Below are 22,204 nucleotides of genomic sequence, written 5' to 3'. Positions count from 1 at the left end.
GGTGTTAGATCCCTGCCACTGAAGCGGTGCCAAGGCACGCATATTTGTGTTATCCACGCGCAAATGCGTTTGGGATCATCTCAAAGATACTACGAAGAGAGTTGGGTAGCTCTTTTTTCCGTTGTTGACTCTTATTGTCTCTCCCCGTATCATCGATGTATGTGTTGAACTTATCATTTTTGCCTTATCGATTCCCTTAGAGTGTTGTTTGGTTTGCTCTGTTCATTCATTTCCTCTTTGCGTACTTGTCCACGATCTCTTGCCAAACGACCAATTCCTTCGGTTAGATGAATTCCCCAGTACAGAGAATTACGCTAAGCGGATCGTCTACGTCCATATCCCTTGTACTCACCTGTTCCACAGAGATCCCTTACTATGTATGTAGCGTAGGACCTTCCTCTGCCGTCCAGATGACGTCCCATCTTTTGGAGTTCGTTATAAATAACCACTAAAGACAAGGTCCGAAATAGCATTCATAAATATCACAATTGTATTTAGCGGATGTAACGCAGAGCAAAGTGCGTGTATCAAGCGTAAGTTTTCCGCAATTTTCCTGACTTTGTAGGATTATATTGCACGTGAATTTGCGGAATTTTCTTGTGAATTATTCTAAACGGACCTCGTCTTTGAGCTACTATGCTCTCACGGGAAATTCAATGCATCGCTTCTATCGTGCAGACAATTACGGTATACATAATTCTGTTTCTTTACCAATGTAACTTTATCATCTGTCGTACAGTTGAAACAAATCTAATGAAGTTTTACTATTATGTTGTATAAGAATGTATCGAAATGAATACAAGGTTGAACTATTGATCGATGAAAGTGCTCGAGATCTAGAAGTAGTTTCGTTCACATTTAATGCGGAAGTATTATCCACAAGTGTAAGCACATCATATTACTAGTTCGTTTATGGAAGGGTTAAAATGGCACGAAGCTCGATGCCATTGCAATTTACTTCGGCTGCGCTCGATGCGGCGCGGCGGACTGTATCTGTCAGGTTCGAGGAGGCACCATTTATCATTGCAGTTCGGTATGGTTCCACGTCGATTCGGACCGGCACCTCCACCGCGCCGCTTCGAACGCAACCACTTACGCAGCAGAACTGTGCTTCATGTCGTTCTGACCCTACTATATATAGTTTACATGAGTGTGGTAGGTTTTTGCAACAGTTTATTGCTGTATTCCATATGCAGTCAAGCAAATGCTAACTAGTGCAGGTCATTAAGGTGCTCAACCAATAATCGAGGATATGAAAACTACGCCAGGGCGTATGTAGCACAGTCGGTAGGAGGTTCCGCATGGCTGCTCGATCGATCGTTGTTCCGAAACCGCCCCAGTGGCAACCAAGCATTTGATCTTTCGGGGTCGACCAATTGATACCTGACTTGTTTGGGAAGATGAGAACACTGACTTGATTCATCTACTCGCCCTCGTTAGTTTGTAAGGCTGTACGCGCGCTCATAAACCTCGAATTTCCACAACCTCAAAGAATTCTATATCGGAGTGGAATGCGTAGACGCATTCTCGCAGGGCTTAATCAGTGCCATTTACTTCACCCTTTATCCTTTACGAAAATGACATAAGATATAAGAGATAAACTGCTTGGCGCTGTTCAATCCCTTTAGCTAGGCGCCATCGCCTTCGACACCAGTTCACGATCGCAAAAGATTATAAACGCACACGCGACTTTGTGACGTATGGAATCATTGCCTTTTTTCTCCCAAACAACCTTCTTCAAAGGTTTGGTCGGCGTTGGGCGATGTCGAAACATTGACTGCTCAAGCATAGAGGTTTTCTTTTAGCAACACGCTGCACCTGCATCCGTCAGAACTCGTCTTTTTGATGTTCGTTCCTTCAGCGATACCAATAATTCAATGAATTTGTCTAATTCGGGCGTAAGAATGCGGATCCTTGGAGTTCCTCTTTGTTCCATGGTCACACACAAACATATCCGCATGGTGTGCTAATTGCAAAACTACGGAGTGCGGAACTAACTGAGTTACGGGCATTCGCAAAACTTCACTAGTTCCCGGCTCAGACGTGTGACGAAAACAAATCCTGAGCATAGAAGCTTCTCAAGTGCTCTTAAGTTTTGTTTTTTCAATTCCCTTTGTCTTTTCAAAAATTCATTTTCCCTCTTTTCGCAAGGATTTCTGCGATTTTCGATGGATCAATCTGTTAAAACGGATATGGAAATTCCAGTTGAAGGATGCGCTGTACTCTCAGCACTCGTTACAACCTGGTTGTTGAACATAGGCTATTTCGGTGATGACATGCTCAGTCCTTGTTGAGAAGAAGAAAACATCCTCGAATTTTAGTTCGTGGGAGAAAGAAAAATATGAGGGCTCGGTTTCCAAACTCAACAGACAAACGAAAACAAAATCCCATCCAGAGATGCGCTGCGAGAAGTGTGCGCAATAATTTGCTGATGAATTTGCTCTCATTTCTGGATTCTTGAGCATGCCCTTGCCTTTCATCCGGATATGTTTTGGATGTCTCCTGTTTGCCTCACATTTGGAACAAACTACGCGACTATGACGCACCACTACGACATGACTCTTTACGCGAGGTCGTTGATGTGTTAACTGACATTCTAGGTGTCAACATGTTTTTCAACTCCTAATCCGTCGACAGATGAACTGGGAACCGATTTACGCCGTGTGGGAGTCCCGTTTCAGACCTTCGTGAAATTATTAGCTGAAATTCCAGCGCTAAAAAATCGAGCGAGTCAGCTGTGCCACAGAATTCTATCAAAGTTCAACGTAGAAAATTCTGGACACCATACATTGTACTTATGTTATTCGTTTGCATTAAGGTCTTTGATCACGAGATGAAATATGAGCGCGGAGATGTTTTCATGGCTATCAACTTAGATTTAGTTTACAGGATCGTTCAAGAAGTTTGTTGAAAATCAAGTGGGTAGCTAGTAAAACAAAAAAAAGCAAAAATAAAAAAACAAAAAAAAAACTGAAACAGTAACCATATCCCATAGTTTTATTATCAATACGAGGAAATTTTTTTTTGGTTTTTTTCTACTGTCTTTTTAATATGAATATAATTTGTTTTCTTTGCACAGTTAGGGCTTCTGACAAATTCATGTAACTGACGTTGTTTCCATCACGAAGACCCCGTTCTTGGAACCGTGAATAGTTCTATTCGTACAGGAAACTTCAAATGTTGGAAAAATTATTTTAGGAACTAAAAATTTGGAGATTATTTAAATTAAAGAACTGCAGTGCAAACACGAGACGACACAGCATCAAACGCGACTCCCTCCCTTTTTCACGTTGTTTTCGTAAAACAGCAACGTGCGGTATTAGAGGTTCACTGGAGTGCCTCGGTTATTCCCCTTAACTGCTTTAATCAATTCACTTCAGCTGACACGCTAGAATCTCTTCATTGGCACCGCATGAAACTTGAACTCTCATCGCTGATTTCGCGACAGCGCCTCTCCGCGTTGAACCATGTGACCAAGGAGAGTCGCTCACATTTCTGTTTGGTTACCCTCATCTTTGATTTATTGCACTCAGCCTTCCTGTAAAAATCAAAGAGAATAAACACAGTAGTCTAGTATTTCTTTATTGAATTACTCAATGACAGAACTGCGAGATATCAATGTGATAAGAAAGATTGCATGAAACAACACGATTCATCTCTTAATAAATTTTCGTACTCGTAACAGGATGTGTGAGACCGCCATAGTATAGCGAGGAAGAAAAAGAAGACCCTAGCACAGTGACCACTGTCACTCAAGGAATGTATGAAAGCGAAACATGGGTGGGGGTTAAGGAGCAGTGGTCGACCGACCTTCTCACTCCAAGTAGATGTCCTCGGTAGGATGTGCGAATGCCATGTACTCATCGTAGGATCGCTTGAATGCCCTTCTGCAAACGAAAACGTCGATGAGATCTCAGAAACTCTTTGAATGGTTTTCTTTTCATAAATAACTGTAGAATGTTATTGCGCTAATGTGTGCGAGAATTTTTTCAAGAAATTTTCTTCTTAGTTAGAAATTTAAAGCGGTTAAAACAGTGCCAATCGTTAAGTTTTCTAGGCTCTGGGCAACTCAACCTTCTCAGTCAATACTCTTCAACAACTTCTACACCACTACAAATTTTCTGCGTTTCGTCATCCATCTGCTCACGAGTCGAAAAGTTAAATTTTCTTAGAGGTGAAAAAAAAATGTTTGAAAAAATAGCTTTCAAAGAGGACAGAAATGGCGTAGTTGACGTTACTGATTACAGTTCGCCAGCATATGCTGGAACTGCAAGTCACACAGAGAGAGTTCAGGACAGAAAACTCCTTCTTAAGATTAGGATTCTGGAAAAAACCTCACCCAATTGATTCCACTATGGGTTGCGTGGATTGACTGGACAAGAAGACATGACATGCGAATCGTGGCAACAATGGATGTTTTGTGATGAAGCCAAAGTATCTGAAACAAACAACATCTCTTCAGCTGTCGTTGACCAACTCAAGCCAAACAGCGACGCACTTAAGCTGTTTAGGATGCGCTCCACAGAAAGAGATGTTCTGCAAACTGTAGAAGAAGTCGAATGTGGGGCATTGGAAAAACTGAAATCAAATTTCTTTGTTTTTCTATCCGGTTTCAATGAAAGCGAGCTTAAACGCAGCGCTTGCGGGGATTTTCGATTCCGGGTTTCTTCCATTAGTAGCCAGTGTTTGAGACGTGCATACCACTCAAGAATGGCAGTGAAATCGCGAAACACCAGTGTGGAGTCAGAGGACTTGGGTGCTTCAGCTATCGATCTATTTGACTCGCTTTCATCCTATCACTCCTATGTACGCAAAAGTTGCTTTTTTTTTTGAAGAAACTGAGAACTCTGTGAACTCCTAAGTCTTCTGATTCCTGGATTTTCAGGGACAACTTGACATCATAGAAAACGCTCGAAACCCTACTGGAAAACGCCCAATGCCAAAAAAAAATCCCACGAAAGCTTTCAAGATGTCAACTCACATTCTTCCGCCGCTTATCGATCACATGAATTCCTCGGAATGAGACTTCCATTAACACTGTCTGCGGAACAATGATTTCTTCGTGATTCTTGTACATAGACAGTACCTGAAACGCAGTGCTCAGTGTTGAAAATAACAGCCAAACAAACCAATCAAATTAGCGAAAAGTAAGTCATAAAATCCTGAAGTCGCGGAACCTTGTTCATTGCTTGCACGAGCACGTCGTTCCCCTTATGGTGACCAACTTCAATAGACGCTAACATCGTCAGATAAAATGTATCCCTCTCAGACTCTGTGACCTCTGAAAATATTCGAAAATTAACTTACAGTCTTTTTAAGCTTCTTCCTTTTTGACACCACCTACTGACAATATAAGATCTTGAAATGTCACTGAATACGCCACTATCGTAACCTGTTTACAAAAATACGAACCATGGATACGTTATATGCACGTAGGCGCATGAGGCAATGCGTAATTAGGCATACAATCCTATTCATGCATTCACTTATGCATTATTAAACAAAAAAGATGAAAATATATGGAGAAAAAAGGAGCTGACGCAAGAACACTGCAGCAAGAGTGAATTCCACCCACGGGTATTTGTATGCGAGGGATCAAAAGTATGTTGTGGTCCCACATCCCACTCAGAAAAGTAAGCGATCGTTGATGAGGATCGGATCTGATGAGGTCCTGTAAGTTGGTAGAAATCGCGATGCGTTTAGTAGTGACAGGCTAATAGGCACAACCCTCTCTTTCCAGTATAATGGATTAATCCTCTGGCTCAATCCGCTTGGGATGCGCCAACGCAATTGACAGCAATCCTGCGGAATCGTTGAGGTTTTACGCGCGTTGGCCCATACAATCACTTGCAGGGGCCATCCAGTGTATCAAATCAATGTTTTTATACTTACACATAAGTTTGACACCAATTTATCGAACCGGGCAATCGGGATACGAGGAGAGGATTGGTTGGCACTAGGACAGTTTCGAACCGTCCACTGTGCAGCCACAGCGGACCCTTAAAGGCATCACTCCACGAATCTGAGGTGGTGCAGATTTCAGGTGGAGTATTATACGGGATAGCAGATTATGGCGAGGAGGCTGATTCCCTCCATTTCTTCCTAATCGCTGTAAAAAACGGAATGGAAGATACGGCTTCAGGCGTTCTGGCGCACTATGTTTCTACAGGGAACTCGACTGGAACGCGCCAGATTTGTGCGGCGCCGCATCGTCCGGGCCGTTTTTTGCGGCAATTAAGAAGAAATGGACGGAATCACTCCCTTTCCATAAACTACTATCCCTTATAAGAATACTCCACCTGAAATCCGCACCACCTCAGATTCGTGGGGTGATGACTTTAACCGACACGTTCCATCAGCCTTTGTTTTAAGTATTATATAACACTTGCAATTGGTAGCGAATCGGATGATTATTCCGTCGCGCAAATAAGCCACTCATTCAATCTACTGTGGATTCCCTAAAAAGTCGAATACACCAAATGACACGAAAGTGGCCGAACAATCAAAATCTTCGGATTCGAAATTCATATGCCCATGGGCGAATAAAACTTTATTTTGAATTTCGCATCTCATGCACAACTCCTGTTTTAAAACGTTTTTGAGGTGGCAAAACTCACAATGCACTTCCGAATACTTCAGCATGAAATAATTATTCTGTCCACTGCATTTGTTATTACAGCTGCATTATGCAGCAGAAAGTAGACAGATCCCGGGAAGAAACCTCTTGTGAGTATTTTCCACGTATTCATCTTCCATTCCATGACTTGACAGTGTTCAGGACACAGCTTGCAAGTATCACAACAAAAATGTGAAGCACTTTTCACAAATCCAGAAAGTAGACAGGTCAGGAACACTAGAGTAGTTTATTTGATGGAGCAACTCTTTAAAGCCATGGAATTGAACAAACAAAACGTTTTTCGTTTTCGTAACGTTTTTCATTCGTATAAACTCATACTTTGTTGTTTCATACGCTGCGTACCTTCTGAAATATAAAAAAAAATCAATGCAGCATTTTGTACGCTTGTGTAATATTATTATGCAAAGCGTGGAACCTCTCTCAGCTATCTATCACTTATATTTTTATACGCATACTGGATTTTCTGAGTAGGAATTTAGCTGAGGTACAAGATCTCAGTAGGCTGTCAAAAATCAGTTATCTTTCGTCTTCGACGTAACCTCATGAGATCTCACTAATTCCTCTGCGGCAAAAGAAAATAAAGAGGACCTAGGAACGGTACATATATGTATCACCCACCCACATCATTTCTTATTCGCAAACTAAAAATTCTAAGAAGAAATTTGGGCCCAGGCACAGGATGGATCTTGATGGATCGTTAAAAATGCTGTTTTTATAACAATCAACGGTAAAAATTGGCACAAAGGTACAACCCATTGGACTTCATGCACCGCTGGCAAAACCCCTATTTCATCTTATCGATAACTTACTGTTCGCATTAGACGGTAGAGCTCCCATACAAATTTCTTCCACTATATCGATTTCACAAACAATTGCAGAAGGAAAAATTCCCGACATACCCGTCCTAAGGTTCGTTCCTACAAAAACCAAATCATTGAAAGACAAAGGAAAATAATAAGGACGCCTGCTGAACACTCAATAGAAATTCAGGTAAGCAGCTGTTTTCAATTTTAAGCTTACCGTAGCACCAATGATCTTCACAAGTCCGATCCACGTGAATAGCATCTCCAATATCAAGCAGAACTTCGTCAGAATGCCTAGAAATTATCTTTTTTCAACGGACACCTTCAACAACCATTACTGAAGTAGTCTGACCTCGGGAAAAAAGCTGATTGGGCCCGATGAGTAGGATTGAGGCTGTCAGAAGTCGTGCACGAGGACACTCCACTAGAGTCATCCGGTGAGAAGAATGCTAAAATGGCAAAAATATCTACAGAAACCTGGATCGAGTATCTGATCTGCTATTATTAGCACGATTTCCGTCACGCATTTCTCTGCATCACCTTTCCATCAAGAATTATCTTAAGAAGCGTCGATACTCGGTAATTTAAGAAGTATCGCTGCAGTACAGTATCAACCCAACGTGGGCGTTTCGAAAATTATGTGTAGTCACGGCCGGACGAATTCAACCGTGTGACTGTAGCTTGTCCACCGTTCTCTCTGCTTCACTCACTCCGTTCCCCACCTCTACAGCACACGATCGCCATCGTCCACCACGTTGAACACATCCAACTACGACTATTTACGCTTCATCGGACGCAGAAGAGCACTCACATTTTCGTGGCTTAATGTGCTGATTCCCGTTGATTCCGTCCTCTTCATAGTACGAATCCTCGAAAGCGCTCCTTCCCATCACAGAATCTGTCATTCCTACAAAATGAAAGGTAAGTCAAATCGCCTTGACCGAGTGGGATCTAAAAGCTATTTTCTTGTTTTTTTTCCTACGTCAACAAGAAGCAACATCAGCACAAAAGAAGATTCTCTGTAAAGTATAAGAAGGAAAAGAACTCAGTGTTAATCGCTCCCTTGAGGATACTTCTATTCATTTCAGATATAGGTTAAAGGCGCAGAAGTTTTTGATGTTTTTTAAAGAATGCGTACAGGAACTATATAACGAGTTTCTGGAACATTTGTACCGAGTTAAAATCCTCTTCCTTCAAGATAAATCAGTGCGAATTTATCAGTTAAAAAAGACAAAGAGCTTGTTTTCGGAAGGCACAGAACCGTCGGGCGCATGGACATAATCATGACGTCTTACCATTCTGCTACACTTGCCATCAGGTTCCCCACGATTCGGAACAAGTTTTCAAAAGTTAAGAAAGAACATAAAATTTCCACATGATTTTCATCTTTTCTAACCATTAAGCAGTGTGCAAATTTGATTCTCTTGAGTTCCCACGGTGATTTAAGCCCTCAGGAAAAATGGTGGGACGTTTTTCGTCCACCTACCTACCATATCCTATTATTACGGATCGAAGAAACGATGTATGAACTGAAAGTGCGAAGAACTTTGAGGATTTCCATCCACGATTCGAAGACTTCGGCTTCGACATCCAAAACTTCCAGAATTTACAAAAGAAATCTTATCTCTCCTTGAAATTTGTACACGAGCTATTGAAAAGATCATGCGGCAACGAGGACTAACACTACGAGAACTTCAACAAAAATGCGAGGAAACTTATTTGGAAATGAGGACGAAATCGTGGCAGCAGCTGTCAGCAAGAATACATCCACAATATGGCAATCGAGGGGAATGAAGGCGAAACCTGAGCCAAATTCCTCGGAGTCGTTAAATATTCTATGGAAAACGTCATTTGGCGCCGTGCACTTTTATGGGGATCGAAAGAATATTGAAGTAGGAGGTCGATGAGTGCGACGGCGCTAAAATTGAAATCAATTTAAATGCACGTTCTTTTAGATACCGAGAATCTTAACCGTTAGTGCGCCCAGGTCCTGCTCAGCGCCTTCATCTCGCTAAGATTCTACTGGCCTCCGAAACTAGAACAGTGGGAAATGATCCAAAATGAGCAAATAAACGGAAAAATCGGAAAGATTCGGACCAAAGGAGATACCGGCTCTGTGAACAATCACCCTCCTCACATTCTAATAATTGATGAAAACTGCAATTTCAATAATTTAATTTGATTAGTACATCAGCTTGACCAGAGCTGAAGATATTGCTCTACTTTCAAATTCAAAAAAAAAAATCAATTTCAACAGAAAATGTGACGGGATAAGCGGGAAAGTGACAAGTGAACTAGTCATAAAAACCCTGGTTCCTCGGGCAACAAAGATGAGACGATATTCTGAATTCACAGGATTGTCTTGAAAGTTTTCCATGGAAACGTTACGTGGATAAACCACAATCACTAACAGTAACGTAGTAGTAACGTTCTCGAACAGTCTGTTCCGCAACTCAAAGTTTAAAAGAACCTCTGAAGAATAAATAATCAAATAACAAAATTTATCAAAACTACATTTTTTAAATAATTAAATAATTATGAGCGATTCATTCTCCTTAAAAAATTATTGCAGACTAGTCCATCTTGAAGGCGTTGCAAGGAAGCGCATGCTATAATCCCTAGAATTTGCTGAATTTTTTGAAGATTGGATAGAAGTCCGAGCGAATCTCTCATTTAAAAATAGCTACTATAGGTGTTCTTCGACTATCACCGGAATAAAATAGTAAGTTACCGATGAGAAAAAGTAGTACTTGATGTCAAGATGGAAACAGTACCATCATCGAAATTAGCAGAATATGTAAAAAAAAAAGAATTCAAGCTAAATCACGATTCGGAACGATTCAAAGAATGTGTCGGACCCCTTAACAGTATCCCTCCTCAGAGTCTAATGGTTAATACAGACTGCAAGTTTAATAATTCAATTTAATTACCTTAATTAATCAATTAAACAAACTTAGCACAAAAACTCACCATCTATGAAGCATAATGTGTGACTTTCTTGAGGTTTCTGCACTGTTTGATGCGGTAATGACATCGTCTGATAGCGTAAGGAAACCGGTAACAGTGGCAAACGTCGACCAGTCAGAAGCGGTGATGGATTCACTGAAAATCAACGAGGTTATCAAGACGTAGACGATGTCTAGCCGATGTCGATTTCAATGAATTCGTTATTAGTCGATGACGAAACACTTGTGCAGAACAACAACAGTGGAAGATGACAAGTAACAGGGATCACTTCTGGGCGAATAATATTCACCAACTCTTTCTCCGGATAAATGCTCTAAACTTTCCACGAAGTTCTGAACATACACCGTCTACAATATCTCGAGAAATCGAAAGAGAATTTGGTTCGGCACTTTCATTCACTTCTGAAGCTTCTCACGTTTCTCTTGGAGAATTTTTTGCTGACGGGGTTCACTAGTTTCTCATGCAGTATATAGCCAACGAAATAGTTCGCAAGTGCTGATCCGAAAATGCGAAACATGAGGAAATCCATCAATCAGAGAAACCTCTGATGTATCAGAAATCTTTGATGCTGTTGGGAACTCAATTCACCAAAAGAGGCAACTCGCTACGCCTCCGTTACAGACGGAAGAAGAGTACGTTCTCTCGATTAGAGGTGGAATAACACTTGAAGCAACTCTTTACACGGTTAGTCAAACCCACTCCACAAGTTCATTTTAGCAGTCGAGAAGATGTAAGAAGGTGCATCGTCGGGCAAAATAAGACCTTTGGATCCTCGTTTGTTACGTGGTCTAGTCCGCGTTTTAGTTGTTTTAGCACCCCATTCTGCCTTTAAAGGCAATGATAAAGATTCGTAGCCTCTTACGAACCCCATCTACTACTAGGAGAACACCCGAAGAATCCCCCCACGCTCCTTTTAAAAGGGGATATCCGCACCCAACTCTAGAAATAAAGTAACATCCAATCCATAGTGCTTGATCAAGGCGAAAATGCATGAGAACGTTCCGAGGACAAGTGCAGAATGGGGTTAGATGTGCTCAGCGCCACGCCATCGAACGCTAAGCGTGCGTCAATGTCGTCTGAATTAAAATCTGCAAATCACTTACATTACATCCATTTTTTATTCCTCGACTCATTTTGATTAGTGTTCTGCTCCCGTAACTGTGGATAGGGGGAAAAGAAGAACTTCCACTTAATACAGATTCTATGAATTTCGCTTTAATCATGTCATAAGATCAGTTTATGTTTTACTCAGAGCTTTAGCTTCGGTCTTTGGCGGTCAGCATATCCATTAATTTACGCAACGAATTTACAACGACCCGAATTGCTGCGCTTTTATTCGACCACCTGGAAAATTGATGTTTAAAGGAATCTGGGGTGGTACGGATTTCAGGTGGAGTATCCATATAAGGGGTCGTAGATTATGGAGCGGGGGTAGTTCTGCTCATCTCTTCTTGCATCACTGCCAACAGCCGCCTCCAGAAAGCTGTTTTGTACGACGCCATCCATTGCAACGCTCCACCCTTTGCGCCGCCTCCGCCCTGCGATTCGTCGAAAATCAATCCGGACTGCCCCGATAGGCAGCAAGGGACGCTACGCGTGCAAGGGTGGTGCGCTGCAATAGAGGACATCGTATAAGACAGCATCCAGGGGTCGGCTGCTTGCAGTGGTTCGGAGAGAGATGAGCGGAACCACCCCGATCTCTATAATCTACGACCGTACACGGATACTCCACCTGAAATCCGTACCACCCCAGATTCGTGATATGCTGCCTTTTAGGAAATCAGTTATGTTTCCCAGTCCATACATGATATTCCCATCACACACCTTTAGAGACAAACAAAATCATTCAATAAAACAATGGTTGTATAAATAAAAAGAAGACATTGTGGCTTTTTAAATTCACTTGCAATTTCTCAAAATAATGATTTCTCTTAAGATGGGTAAATTGTAGCCGATTTTGTATTTTATCTCATGTATTTATGATGATAACTTGACTTGTGTGAAATGATAGTCGGAGTTCAACAATACACGGATAGGTGAAGTGTATAATGTGCAGAATATGTATAATGTAATAATGTAGTATGTAATATAGTATCTGAAGTGCGGATTAATTTCAACAATTTACAATTTTCGGAACAATTTTTCATGGCAGCATGCACTGGAACCTTGATCCAGATCTTTCAAATAGCTACAGAAAGAAGTTCGGTATTATTCTGCTAAGTTTCTGACTGTGGAAAATTCCCTGGTTCCAGAACTACAAGATGAAGATTCCAGAAAAACAGAAAATCATTTTGCTTAATGAGTGAAATGAGATAGGAACTAGCAAACACAAGCAAATAATTTAGAGCACACTGCCACAAGAAGGCTTTCACAAAATGAGACTACGATGTAGAAATGAACGTTGGGATTAAATACATGTAGGCTGTAGGTGCGCTTGCGATTTTTTTAATGATCGATTTTCATGGATAGAAACTATAAAGTCCTATTAAAGCTAGAGTTTCTTTCATGGAATGGAGGGGTTGAAACTCCACTGCTCAAGGTGCACTCAGTCACAAATTGCTTCCTGCTCTTTGCGTTGGGACTTTTTGCTAACTCCTTCACATCGTTTCTTATCCTTGAAGGGAGCGTTCGGAGAAATTTTCTACGACTGCTTTTTTCGGCACCACTGGGGGATCCGACTGACTGCCTTTCCTGAAGAAGCAGGTCTTTATACCCCAAAAAATGAGGAAATGAAAGCGAGTGAGGTGGATCAGTGATGAAATTAGCTGATGAACTAACGCTTGCACTAGTTTGAGTGACGAATCCTACTTCTAACTCGCTTTCAACTCGTTCGTAAGGAGTTACCTCTACGGGTAAAGTGTTCAGTCTGATGCTTTAGATCCGCCATCATTTTACGTTGGGAACCCAACTCACTAATTTAGGAAAAAAAACTTAACATCGAGAACTTCTGCGAATGCTACACGCTGCACTCAAACAAAAATTCGCGAAAGTTTGTGAGCGATGTTTTATAGACAAATAGGAACAGTATGGTTATAAGAGAACAAAACAAGGAAGAATTGCAGAGAGTTTTTGTGGGACGAAAAGAGGTAAGATCCAATCCAAAGGCAAGGCAGATATTTCAAGTTGTTTTCTCTGGAGGTGTTATTTTGAAGATTTCCTAAAGAAATAGTAATCACTGTGAAAAGTTAGGTACGACTCCCATACGTCACTGTTCACAAACGAAATTGGAGCCTGCTTACAGCGCGCTGAAAGCAGTTAATAATGCAATAATCTAATATAGTAATCTGTAATTTACTCCCTATAATTCTCAATCGAAAAAATATGCTACGTTTCAGGATACTGTATCTGAATCAAGATGGACGAAATAAGAGGGATTTCGTGTACTTCTACTTCCTAAGAAGTAAGTAAATCCGTTCAGTTTTCATAGAAAGACAAATCGAGGCAGAATAAGTTAGAGAAAACATATCCTCAAAGCATTTTCTGTTCAAAGCATTGCTGTGGAACTTCGAATAGCAAAAATAGAGCAGTTCAAAAGATTGAGTCCTTTCTACAAAAATAGAATCCTGCTTCATTACGGTAATTGCAGGAACGCTGCAATTAAACTTCACCGATTAGGCATCAATTAGCCGTTCGCTAATAGTGAATGCACTTCACTGGACACCGCAAGCTCTTCCATGTTGTGAGCGATAAGTTCTCTTTTTGCAACATTGGAAAACTCGCGAGATTTTCATTTCTCTGGAAAATAACCTAACCTTAAAGCAAGCAGAAATGTGAGCCATACATGGAGCAAAGAATTCAAAAGAAATCACAACAAAAGAGAAAATCTTGGGAATTTCGACACGGAACCATTAGCAAAAAAATCCAAATGCTGCCTCAGCGCTTTTCATTTTGCGCTTTGAAGAAAAACGGCTAAGGTTTTCATGTTTCTCAACTTAAGAACCAAAAATAGAGATGCTTGGGAGTTTCTTCTTTTTTTAAAGAAACAGATCTGAAATTTTTTTTGAAATATATAGAACTAAAAATGTAAATCATTCTTGCCAGAGAAGACATTGGCGTACTAGAAGCTATTTTTTGCCTTTATGTACTTTTTCTGCACGGAGCACTTTTTGTGCATTCGTATCAACAAGTGAATAATTGTAATCAATAAATACCAGTGGAGTAGTCAAAAGAATGTGAATTTTCTAAATTGATGAAAACAATTGAAATAAAAATGATAAGATGCACATGGATGTGAGTTATTCTGGGTACTGAATTGCACAGTAATCTAGACACATCAGGTATCAGTTATTATCGCAATAATAATACGCCAGAAAGGGGAAATCCGCAGAATTTCTATGCGACGGAGTGCGCCGCTCGTGCAGAATCCAGAATTAGCTGAAGTGGCCAGGAGTGCCCGACGGAAAACAATCACGCTTTGCTCGGGGTATGGTAGCGAAGGAGGCTGTGTTTGGTAGAAATTACCGAGCCAAATGGCGCCCATGGCTCAATATGCAGCTATAGCACCACACACAAAACGCTGACGTAGACTAGAAAATCCTCGTGTTGTCCCAGCCAATCCAGAAGCCAGATCATAAGCGATAGCATGACGTGATGAATTTGCAGTGAGACACTTGCGTCTGCACGGCGTTGCAAGCTTACAGTCGACCTTCCGCCGCCGAAGTGAAATCGAATTCGACTTCTCCCTTTGAGTCCAATGCTCTGAGATGAAGATGACGTTGTGCATAGAGGAGGCGAAATGAGAGGGGGGAAATCGATGAGAAGACAGTGGCAGAGGATTGCCACGATCGATGCGAAAATGCATGCCGAGCCCTTCAGCAAGCAGCGGCACCATCCCTTCGAAATCATCTTCTGCGAACGACAGTACTTCTCTCCTAGAACGACGTTTTACTGTATGAAGTAACGGCAACTGAAGCTTTTCACGTTGCGTCAGCGGCGATATTTTATTTCGGTGTTTTTTGTTTCGACAATGATTTACGGTATGAAATAAGGCAGGAGAATCATCACCTATAGGTGGATCTTCGCCAATAAATGCTTCACATCTGCAATCCTCACGAAGAAGAGTGCATTGCTGCAGCTTACCACCGAAGCCTTTTCTAGTAATCAAAGAAAACTTGAATGTCGACCGCTACCTTACCCTTTCCTTCTATTCGCGTTCGATGGCAACCAAATTTCCGGCAGCTCTCTAACCGCAGTCATCAAAACTGGAACCAATGGAACGCGGCTGCAAATTCTAATTAACTCCCAAGATGAGAAAATTACATGGAACTTCTACTGCAGACCAATTAGTAACCGACATAGCAAGCATGGTCAGTGAAATACTGAGGTCAGATAGCTTTTAGTCTTCGTTTCTGCGAATTTCATCCAATATTTTCTTGTCATCGAATGTTTCCACCGAATGTTGAAAAGAAACATTGAATGTATGTATAGATGGACAAAGCTACGGTGATAAAATTTTCTAACAAAAGGGGATGGAAATCCTTTGTAATTCTAGGTTTTCTTGGAAGAAAAAAACACATGACGAGCAATAGGGTGGAAATCCCCAAGTCTACTAAGGATTGCGGTTTATCGCCATTCCTTATAGAATTTTTTTCTGGATTGTTCTCTTCCTGGAATCAAGTGGTTGAGATCACTTGAGCGCCGAGATTAACCAGATTAGCAGTGCTCACAAAAAACTTCGAGTGCAGAAAGGGGAATAATGGAAAAAAAGTGCCCTGCAATCCCTCTCACTAACTAAGAGAGTCATTTTGTAACCATTAAATACAAACATTAAATTAAATTCTTCAATTAAATTCCTCAAACAATGTGGAAATTCCAATATGCATAAACATGAATGTCTCGAAACGACATAATACTCGAGCTCCGCTCGTTGAGCAGGACTGAGGACAATTGCAGTCGTCTGAGCACTTTGTGAATGGCCATCGTCCAATGCCATCTCAAGGTGACAAACAGTGTGAGCACTATCAGAGGAAGCGTTCAGGAAAATTCTCAAGGATCGGACCTCTATGGCGGTAGAGAGGATTCGCGACGTGGGTGATGGGCGAAAAACAGACGCAACGCAAACGCAAAGCAGCTAGAAAGCGAGAAATGCGGGGAGTAATGGATACTATAACTTATGAGTTTACACGGCGACGCATCTCTCTATAAAATAGGAGTGATAAAACGAAATCATAACAAATAGTACGAAAGTAAAATTAACTTAAAATTACCAACAAAGTAACGTCTTACCGGACCGAGTTATGAATCCATTCCTCCCTTTCATCCCCTAGGTCGGATTTGTTTAGCTCCATATTTTCGCTGCGGTGCTTACAAACTACGCTACAAGTTCCATCTACTACTAGAGAGAACACAGCATCAAATCCTCCTCCAGACTTTCAAGCTATGATCTACAAACGTATGTACATCCGGCCTAAGCTCATGTGAAGTTATTATCAATCCACATTTTGAGCTCTGCCGCATGCAGTCAGTGAACTTTTCATTCACTGCATATAAATATATCCAGGTAGATTAGAAATACGGGGTTTAAGGAATCAAACTGTACCACTGAGACAGCAAAAATCCATCCTTTGCAGGTAAGCACGAGGAAGTGAGATGGGGTTAATTATGGACACTAAGAGCATCGATGTATGACTGAACGCAGTGAGGAAACTTCCTGTCCTTCTAATGGTAACTTTGAACTGCCACAAATAAAAACGAATCAGAAATGTAGTGAAAGCCGGAATGACGTCAACACTATCGGAGAAAAGACGAAAACGAGCGGCACACCAACGAGTGTCTACGAGGAACAATAACGAATAAAGAAGCGAATGCGACCAGGCTGGAATAGACGTTTTCGGCGGCGGATGTTTATATGAGCAGCGCTAGACGGGTCTCGGTGGTGGAAGATCGATGGCTGAGCAATAGTGACGAGCATTCGTCATCGGGAACAAAATACGGTGCAGTTTACCCTTCATCCCACGTATACGGAGCATGGAATGAAGAAAAGGTCAGTTCCAAAAAGACCAATCATCCCCGTCTGAATAAATTCGGAAATTATACAGTGAATTCCTATCCAACACTCGTATCAAAAATTACAGAAACTTCCTCCAGCTCCATATTCCTCTACTAGATTAAAAAAACCCTTTCCAACTCTCCTACCGGGTAGTAGTTGCCACAAAGAATGAGTTGATAACCTCAAGGGAGCAAAGTTATTTGTGCTGGTGGCGTACCTAACAGAAGTACATTTCCATAAAAACCTCAACTCACATTACAGCACATATCTTTTCAAGTATATTCCAGAAATAACCCTTGAAAATGTTAGTATACGGGGTATATTCGAATAGAGGTCAGTGGCAAGAATAAGTGAGACCCGGCGACATCATCCAATCTCTTTTTCACTTCCGGTTCTTCATATACTCCCCACTTATCATGTGAATGAAATACTTTTTCTTCGAAATGTAAAGATTCTTGCGACCCGCCCTGTTATCCACAACAGCTTGGCATTTAGTGTGCAATTTTGCTTTGTTCTGATGATGACTTTGATGCTCCAAGTGATTCGGACAATTATGAGCCACAACATGTAAGATGTACTAGGTCTATGAATTCGGAGTGCATTGGAACCAGATTAAGGACGAAACGCAGCTTAACCGTTTGAAATATACGTACACGCAGGTACACACATGGCTGATGCTGGACCATCAAAAGAAGAACCGAATCCGTCATTACTAATCATTAGATGGATTTGCTCTGTGGTGTGCTTAATTTTAAATTCAATTCCACATCCACGCTCAACGGAACGAATTTATCCGAGTGCTCCAGCTATGTATACCTCGTTCGGAAAATTATCATGACTCCGGGGCAGGGCAAAAGGAACATTGGCTTGGGAAGTGCGTCGAGGACGTAGTGAAGAAGACCGCGAATTCCTGTCTTGTCTTACGCCTAAAAACAAGGACGTTTCGCAAGAGAAAAAAATGCAGCCAGTGTCATAGAATGCTCGACTGAGAGGGAGATATGAGGAGTATCCCGGAAGTGAAAGAGGGCATTCAGTCCAGTCCCACGTCTCCGATCGACACCAGACACGCTGCGTATACGCCAAGGAAAGTAAAAACTTGGTAGGCAGGGTACATGACCAGGTAGTGAGACCTGTTCACGAAGTCCTTCGAGGAAAGGCATGATGCTCTTGGGTCGCTCTTGGGAAAAGAGGAGCCACTGGACAACCCTCGCGAGCGATCGCGTCAAATGGAAACAATCCTACGCCCACTCGAACAAACCAACGAACAAAGGGACGCAGGTGGCACAGGGGATAGAGATCCACTTGCAACCCCGATGTTTGCTTGTGGACTCTTTGGCAAAAGATACCAGTCTCCTCCTTTTTTTGCATCTCCATAGTGAAGAGGATCAAAACTCCCGACGATCGGCTGTACAAAATCCGGCTGGACTTGTTAAACACCAGAAGTGAGAAATCCAAATTCATCAAATCCGTTCTGAGGTTTAGGCATTGATGAGACCCATTTTGTGGAAGTGAAACTTCGCACAGCAATAGATCACTGCATCAAGTGGTTATTGTTGTGCGATTCATAAACGATGACCTTCTTGTCCAACCTGCTGCAGAACGAAGAGAAATGAGGATGGGACTAGGTGCCAAGACGACAAAGCTTCACCACTCCTCCATAGAAAATTAGTCAAAATCAGTAATAAATGTAGCATAAGATGGACAGATTTCAAAGCGATTAGATAAACGTGAGGCTGCAGTTTAGTGCCAAGGTTTTTTTGCAAGGAAGTGGGCAGTGAAACTATGATAGTGTTGGCCTTACGTAGACCGTCCTTTTTGAACGACAATTACATACAATCCTTCCAATAATTTTTAAGACCTTGAAGAATCTCATATACTTGGTAGACAACGTTTGAAATTTGTTGGTTTTTTTTTTTAAGAGAAAAGAGTAAAGAGCCAAAGGAAGCACCTGATTCGATTTTTTGATTGATTAATTCCAAGATCAAATTTCTCGGTAACTGCACGTCAAATCTCTTCCACAAATCCATAAAGATCATTCCAGCTCTCGCAGATGTCCAAGCCCGAAAATCAGCCGGAGCTCACATCTAACTGTGCCTAATGGTAAGACTTTCCTTCTTAATTAGTGATTTGCTGACTGTTTCTGTCCACCGCTGTGCTGTTTTACAACTAAGGGTGGGTAAGTCAGATAAAACTAAGGATTTTCCACATGGCAGCTGTTTAATTCTTTCTCTGGAGATTATGCAAATAAAATATTTTGAAAGCACGCTCGTAATCTGCTAAAAATTCTCAACATAGAAGATAATCCCTCAAATCTCCTAACCAAATGTCGTTACGCTAAAATGTGCCATGAGCTAGAGTTTCTTACTAGAATATAGTTTTTTTCTTGAAGTTAAAACCACTTTTGATACTCTTACAATATTGTTTGGACCGAATATTTGTATTTGCGTAAATGCAGTGACGATCTCTCGGCATTGCGCTACAACCGTCAAGAAGAGACTTATCAAATATGTAGAGCATTCAGTCAGCCTACTTTCAATGATCATTTAGTGAGCGACCTTAAACGAGGAGCTTTTCTGCAAAAAATCTGGAGACACCCATGACGACAATGGGCTCTTCTTCAACCTCAGTAATGCGAGAATGGTCCGTAAAATTACTTGGAGACACTGACCCCAAGCACCCAAATTTTCTCCCAACAGGGAATTTTGCGAGACAAATCTAGCTGAAGGGATTTCTCTGTTTTTTCTAGTTCAATAATTAATTTGGTAATTTTTGAGGAAATCTGAGAATCTTGGGAATTTCGTAAGCAAGTGCAACTCACAGGTTACAGGCGTTGGAGGTTCGTAGTCATCTGCTGTAGTTCGATGGCACGTCTCACCAACACTGAAAAGGACAGCATAAATTAGCAAAAGAGAAGAGGAATTCCAGGAAAACTTCCAGGTGCATGACTGCAACTAAAACGGTTTTGACTTATGCTGCAAAATTACGCAAAAGGCTACGAAGAGGGCAGAATGATTTCTTGGTTAGACACGATCAAAACAAACATTCAGCGTTTTTGTACTTCCCGAAATCACTACAAATAGTTTCTTGCCTTGCAATCCTCCAACTCCCTCGATTCCAACACTGAACGGCAATAGCCGTTCGCAAGTGATGGATTCCTTTCAATTCTTGCAAAGAAATAGTAGAAATTCAAGATACAGATTTCTTTGCAGTCCTAGAGAACGAACTACTAGAGAAGACATTCCTGGGCTGTATCAGTTCAAATACGGCAAAATTACGTTATGAGTGTAATTGAAGACACGAGTTTGACACCGTCTCTCGATCATCGTGCGGATGCCGTCGAATAGGATCAAACAGGCTGAGGTGGTGGGTCGCTTACGAAGGCGGCCACTGCTATTCCGAATAGCCTCACTGTGCAGCAAAACTGCTCCATTTATGTGGAAGTATCAGTTTAGAACTTCAGTTCCGAAGCTTCCGTGCATCGCGGATCTGACAGGCTTCAGGTAATCGACCCCTAGCGATTATTTCCTTATTTTCGTGTTTGTGTTTTCCTGATCCTATTCCAAATCACTCGTTCATAGCTTTTTATTGTAACATGCAAATTACTCCTTTTACCTAATGCACCAGTACAGAAAGTAGAGAAAAATAAAAAGTAATAATCGAGCACAAGTTGGCTCTCGTTACACGCGCATAAATGACACAAGTACGGAAATGTGTAGGAGTAAGCAAGTACAAGTCTGAGAATTCGAATATCATCAAATATGACTTCTCTTCTAACAGAGCTCTCCTCTCCGCTCTCCTCCCTTTGCCCTTTCCTTCTATTCTTTTCTTTTTTACTCATATGTCTCGACACCATCATCTTGTTATAATGCCTTCGTCAACCTACACCCTGTTACTCCCTTTTACTCTGCGTCTGCTCTCTTGCTGCGTTGGCACACAGACAGATAAATCGCCGCAGTTTTGATGAATTTCTTTCATTTTTCAAGCTACTGAACGCGGAGAGACTCGCGTTAAATTCACACATCTAGTACTCGCGCCCCAATTAAACGTCCTGGGATCCGCCTCACTGCCTTCTGACGTTCATCAACACACGACAACACGTTCATCGACTTCACTGACCCAATCTACTCCACCATACTACTTTTTATTGTCGGCGTATCCAGTGTCTTTTTATGCAACTTATTTAACTGGCGCCGTCCAATCCGTCCCACCACATCTCTCTTCTTTCTGGCAATTTTCGTTTCTTTTGAATTTGCATTCTGACGCCAATGCGCCCAACTGTCGCGCTGGAAATCGTTCTAACTCACCTCACAACTTTTTGACGCGGGCGCGTTCAAAGGCAGTGCACTATGAATCTGACATACTGAGGAAATCCTAGGGAAGGGTAGAACTGGAATTGCAGGTTGCGGTATCAGGGTTGGTTCCGCTCATCTCTGCCTGATCTTCGTAAGAAACGGCGTAGGAGCCACATTGATTATTACGAGGTACGTTAGCACCCTTCTCTTTGCACACGTTCCGGTCCGCTTAGCAGCCTGTCCATCGGTATCACTTGAATAGGTTGCTGAGAAGACAATGTGTACAAAGGTGGCGCGTTGCAACTGTAATAGTTGTCTTTGACGTGGGTTTTTTACGACGATTAGGGAGCGATGAGCGGAGCCACCCCTGAATCTACAAACCCAACTCTGGCTTTTTCCGTGGATACGTTCACCATGTCAGATTCGGGGTATGCTGCTTTTAACCGATCCTGCGAGAGCCGAATCAAGCCCTTCTAACTCCGCCGAGCATAACACAGTGGCACCCTTCCCACCTGGC

At 41.7% G+C, this 22,204-nt stretch overlaps 1 protein-coding gene across 1 annotated transcript in view; it reads right to left on the bottom strand.

Moving 5' to 3' along the window:
• Window positions 1-3,814: 3,814 nt before the first annotated feature.
• The window catches only part of RB195_019476 (uncharacterized protein), a gene marked incomplete at both ends in the record, with an annotated part of 35,379 nt that continues 16,989 nt past the window's right edge, over window positions 3,815-22,204 (bottom strand). The window contains 11 exons of the mRNA XM_013441541.2: window positions 3,815-3,887; window positions 4,340-4,438; window positions 4,499-4,578; window positions 4,982-5,086; window positions 5,178-5,281; window positions 7,447-7,554; window positions 7,658-7,734; window positions 7,793-7,889; window positions 8,252-8,347; window positions 10,411-10,542; window positions 20,214-20,275. Coding sequence (XP_013296995.2) covers window positions 3,815-3,887; window positions 4,340-4,438; window positions 4,499-4,578; window positions 4,982-5,086; window positions 5,178-5,281; window positions 7,447-7,554; window positions 7,658-7,734; window positions 7,793-7,889; window positions 8,252-8,347; window positions 10,411-10,542; window positions 20,214-20,275 — 1,033 coding nt within the window. The remainder of the gene's footprint in view (window positions 3,888-4,339; window positions 4,439-4,498; window positions 4,579-4,981; window positions 5,087-5,177; window positions 5,282-7,446; window positions 7,555-7,657; window positions 7,735-7,792; window positions 7,890-8,251; window positions 8,348-10,410; window positions 10,543-20,213; window positions 20,276-22,204) is intronic.

Source organism: Necator americanus, chromosome II, assembly GCF_031761385.1.
Source record: "Necator americanus strain Aroian chromosome II, whole genome shotgun sequence".
Taxonomy (NCBI): domain Eukaryota; kingdom Metazoa; phylum Nematoda; class Chromadorea; order Rhabditida; family Ancylostomatidae; genus Necator; species Necator americanus.
This window is presented reverse-complemented; position numbering and strand designations above follow the sequence as displayed.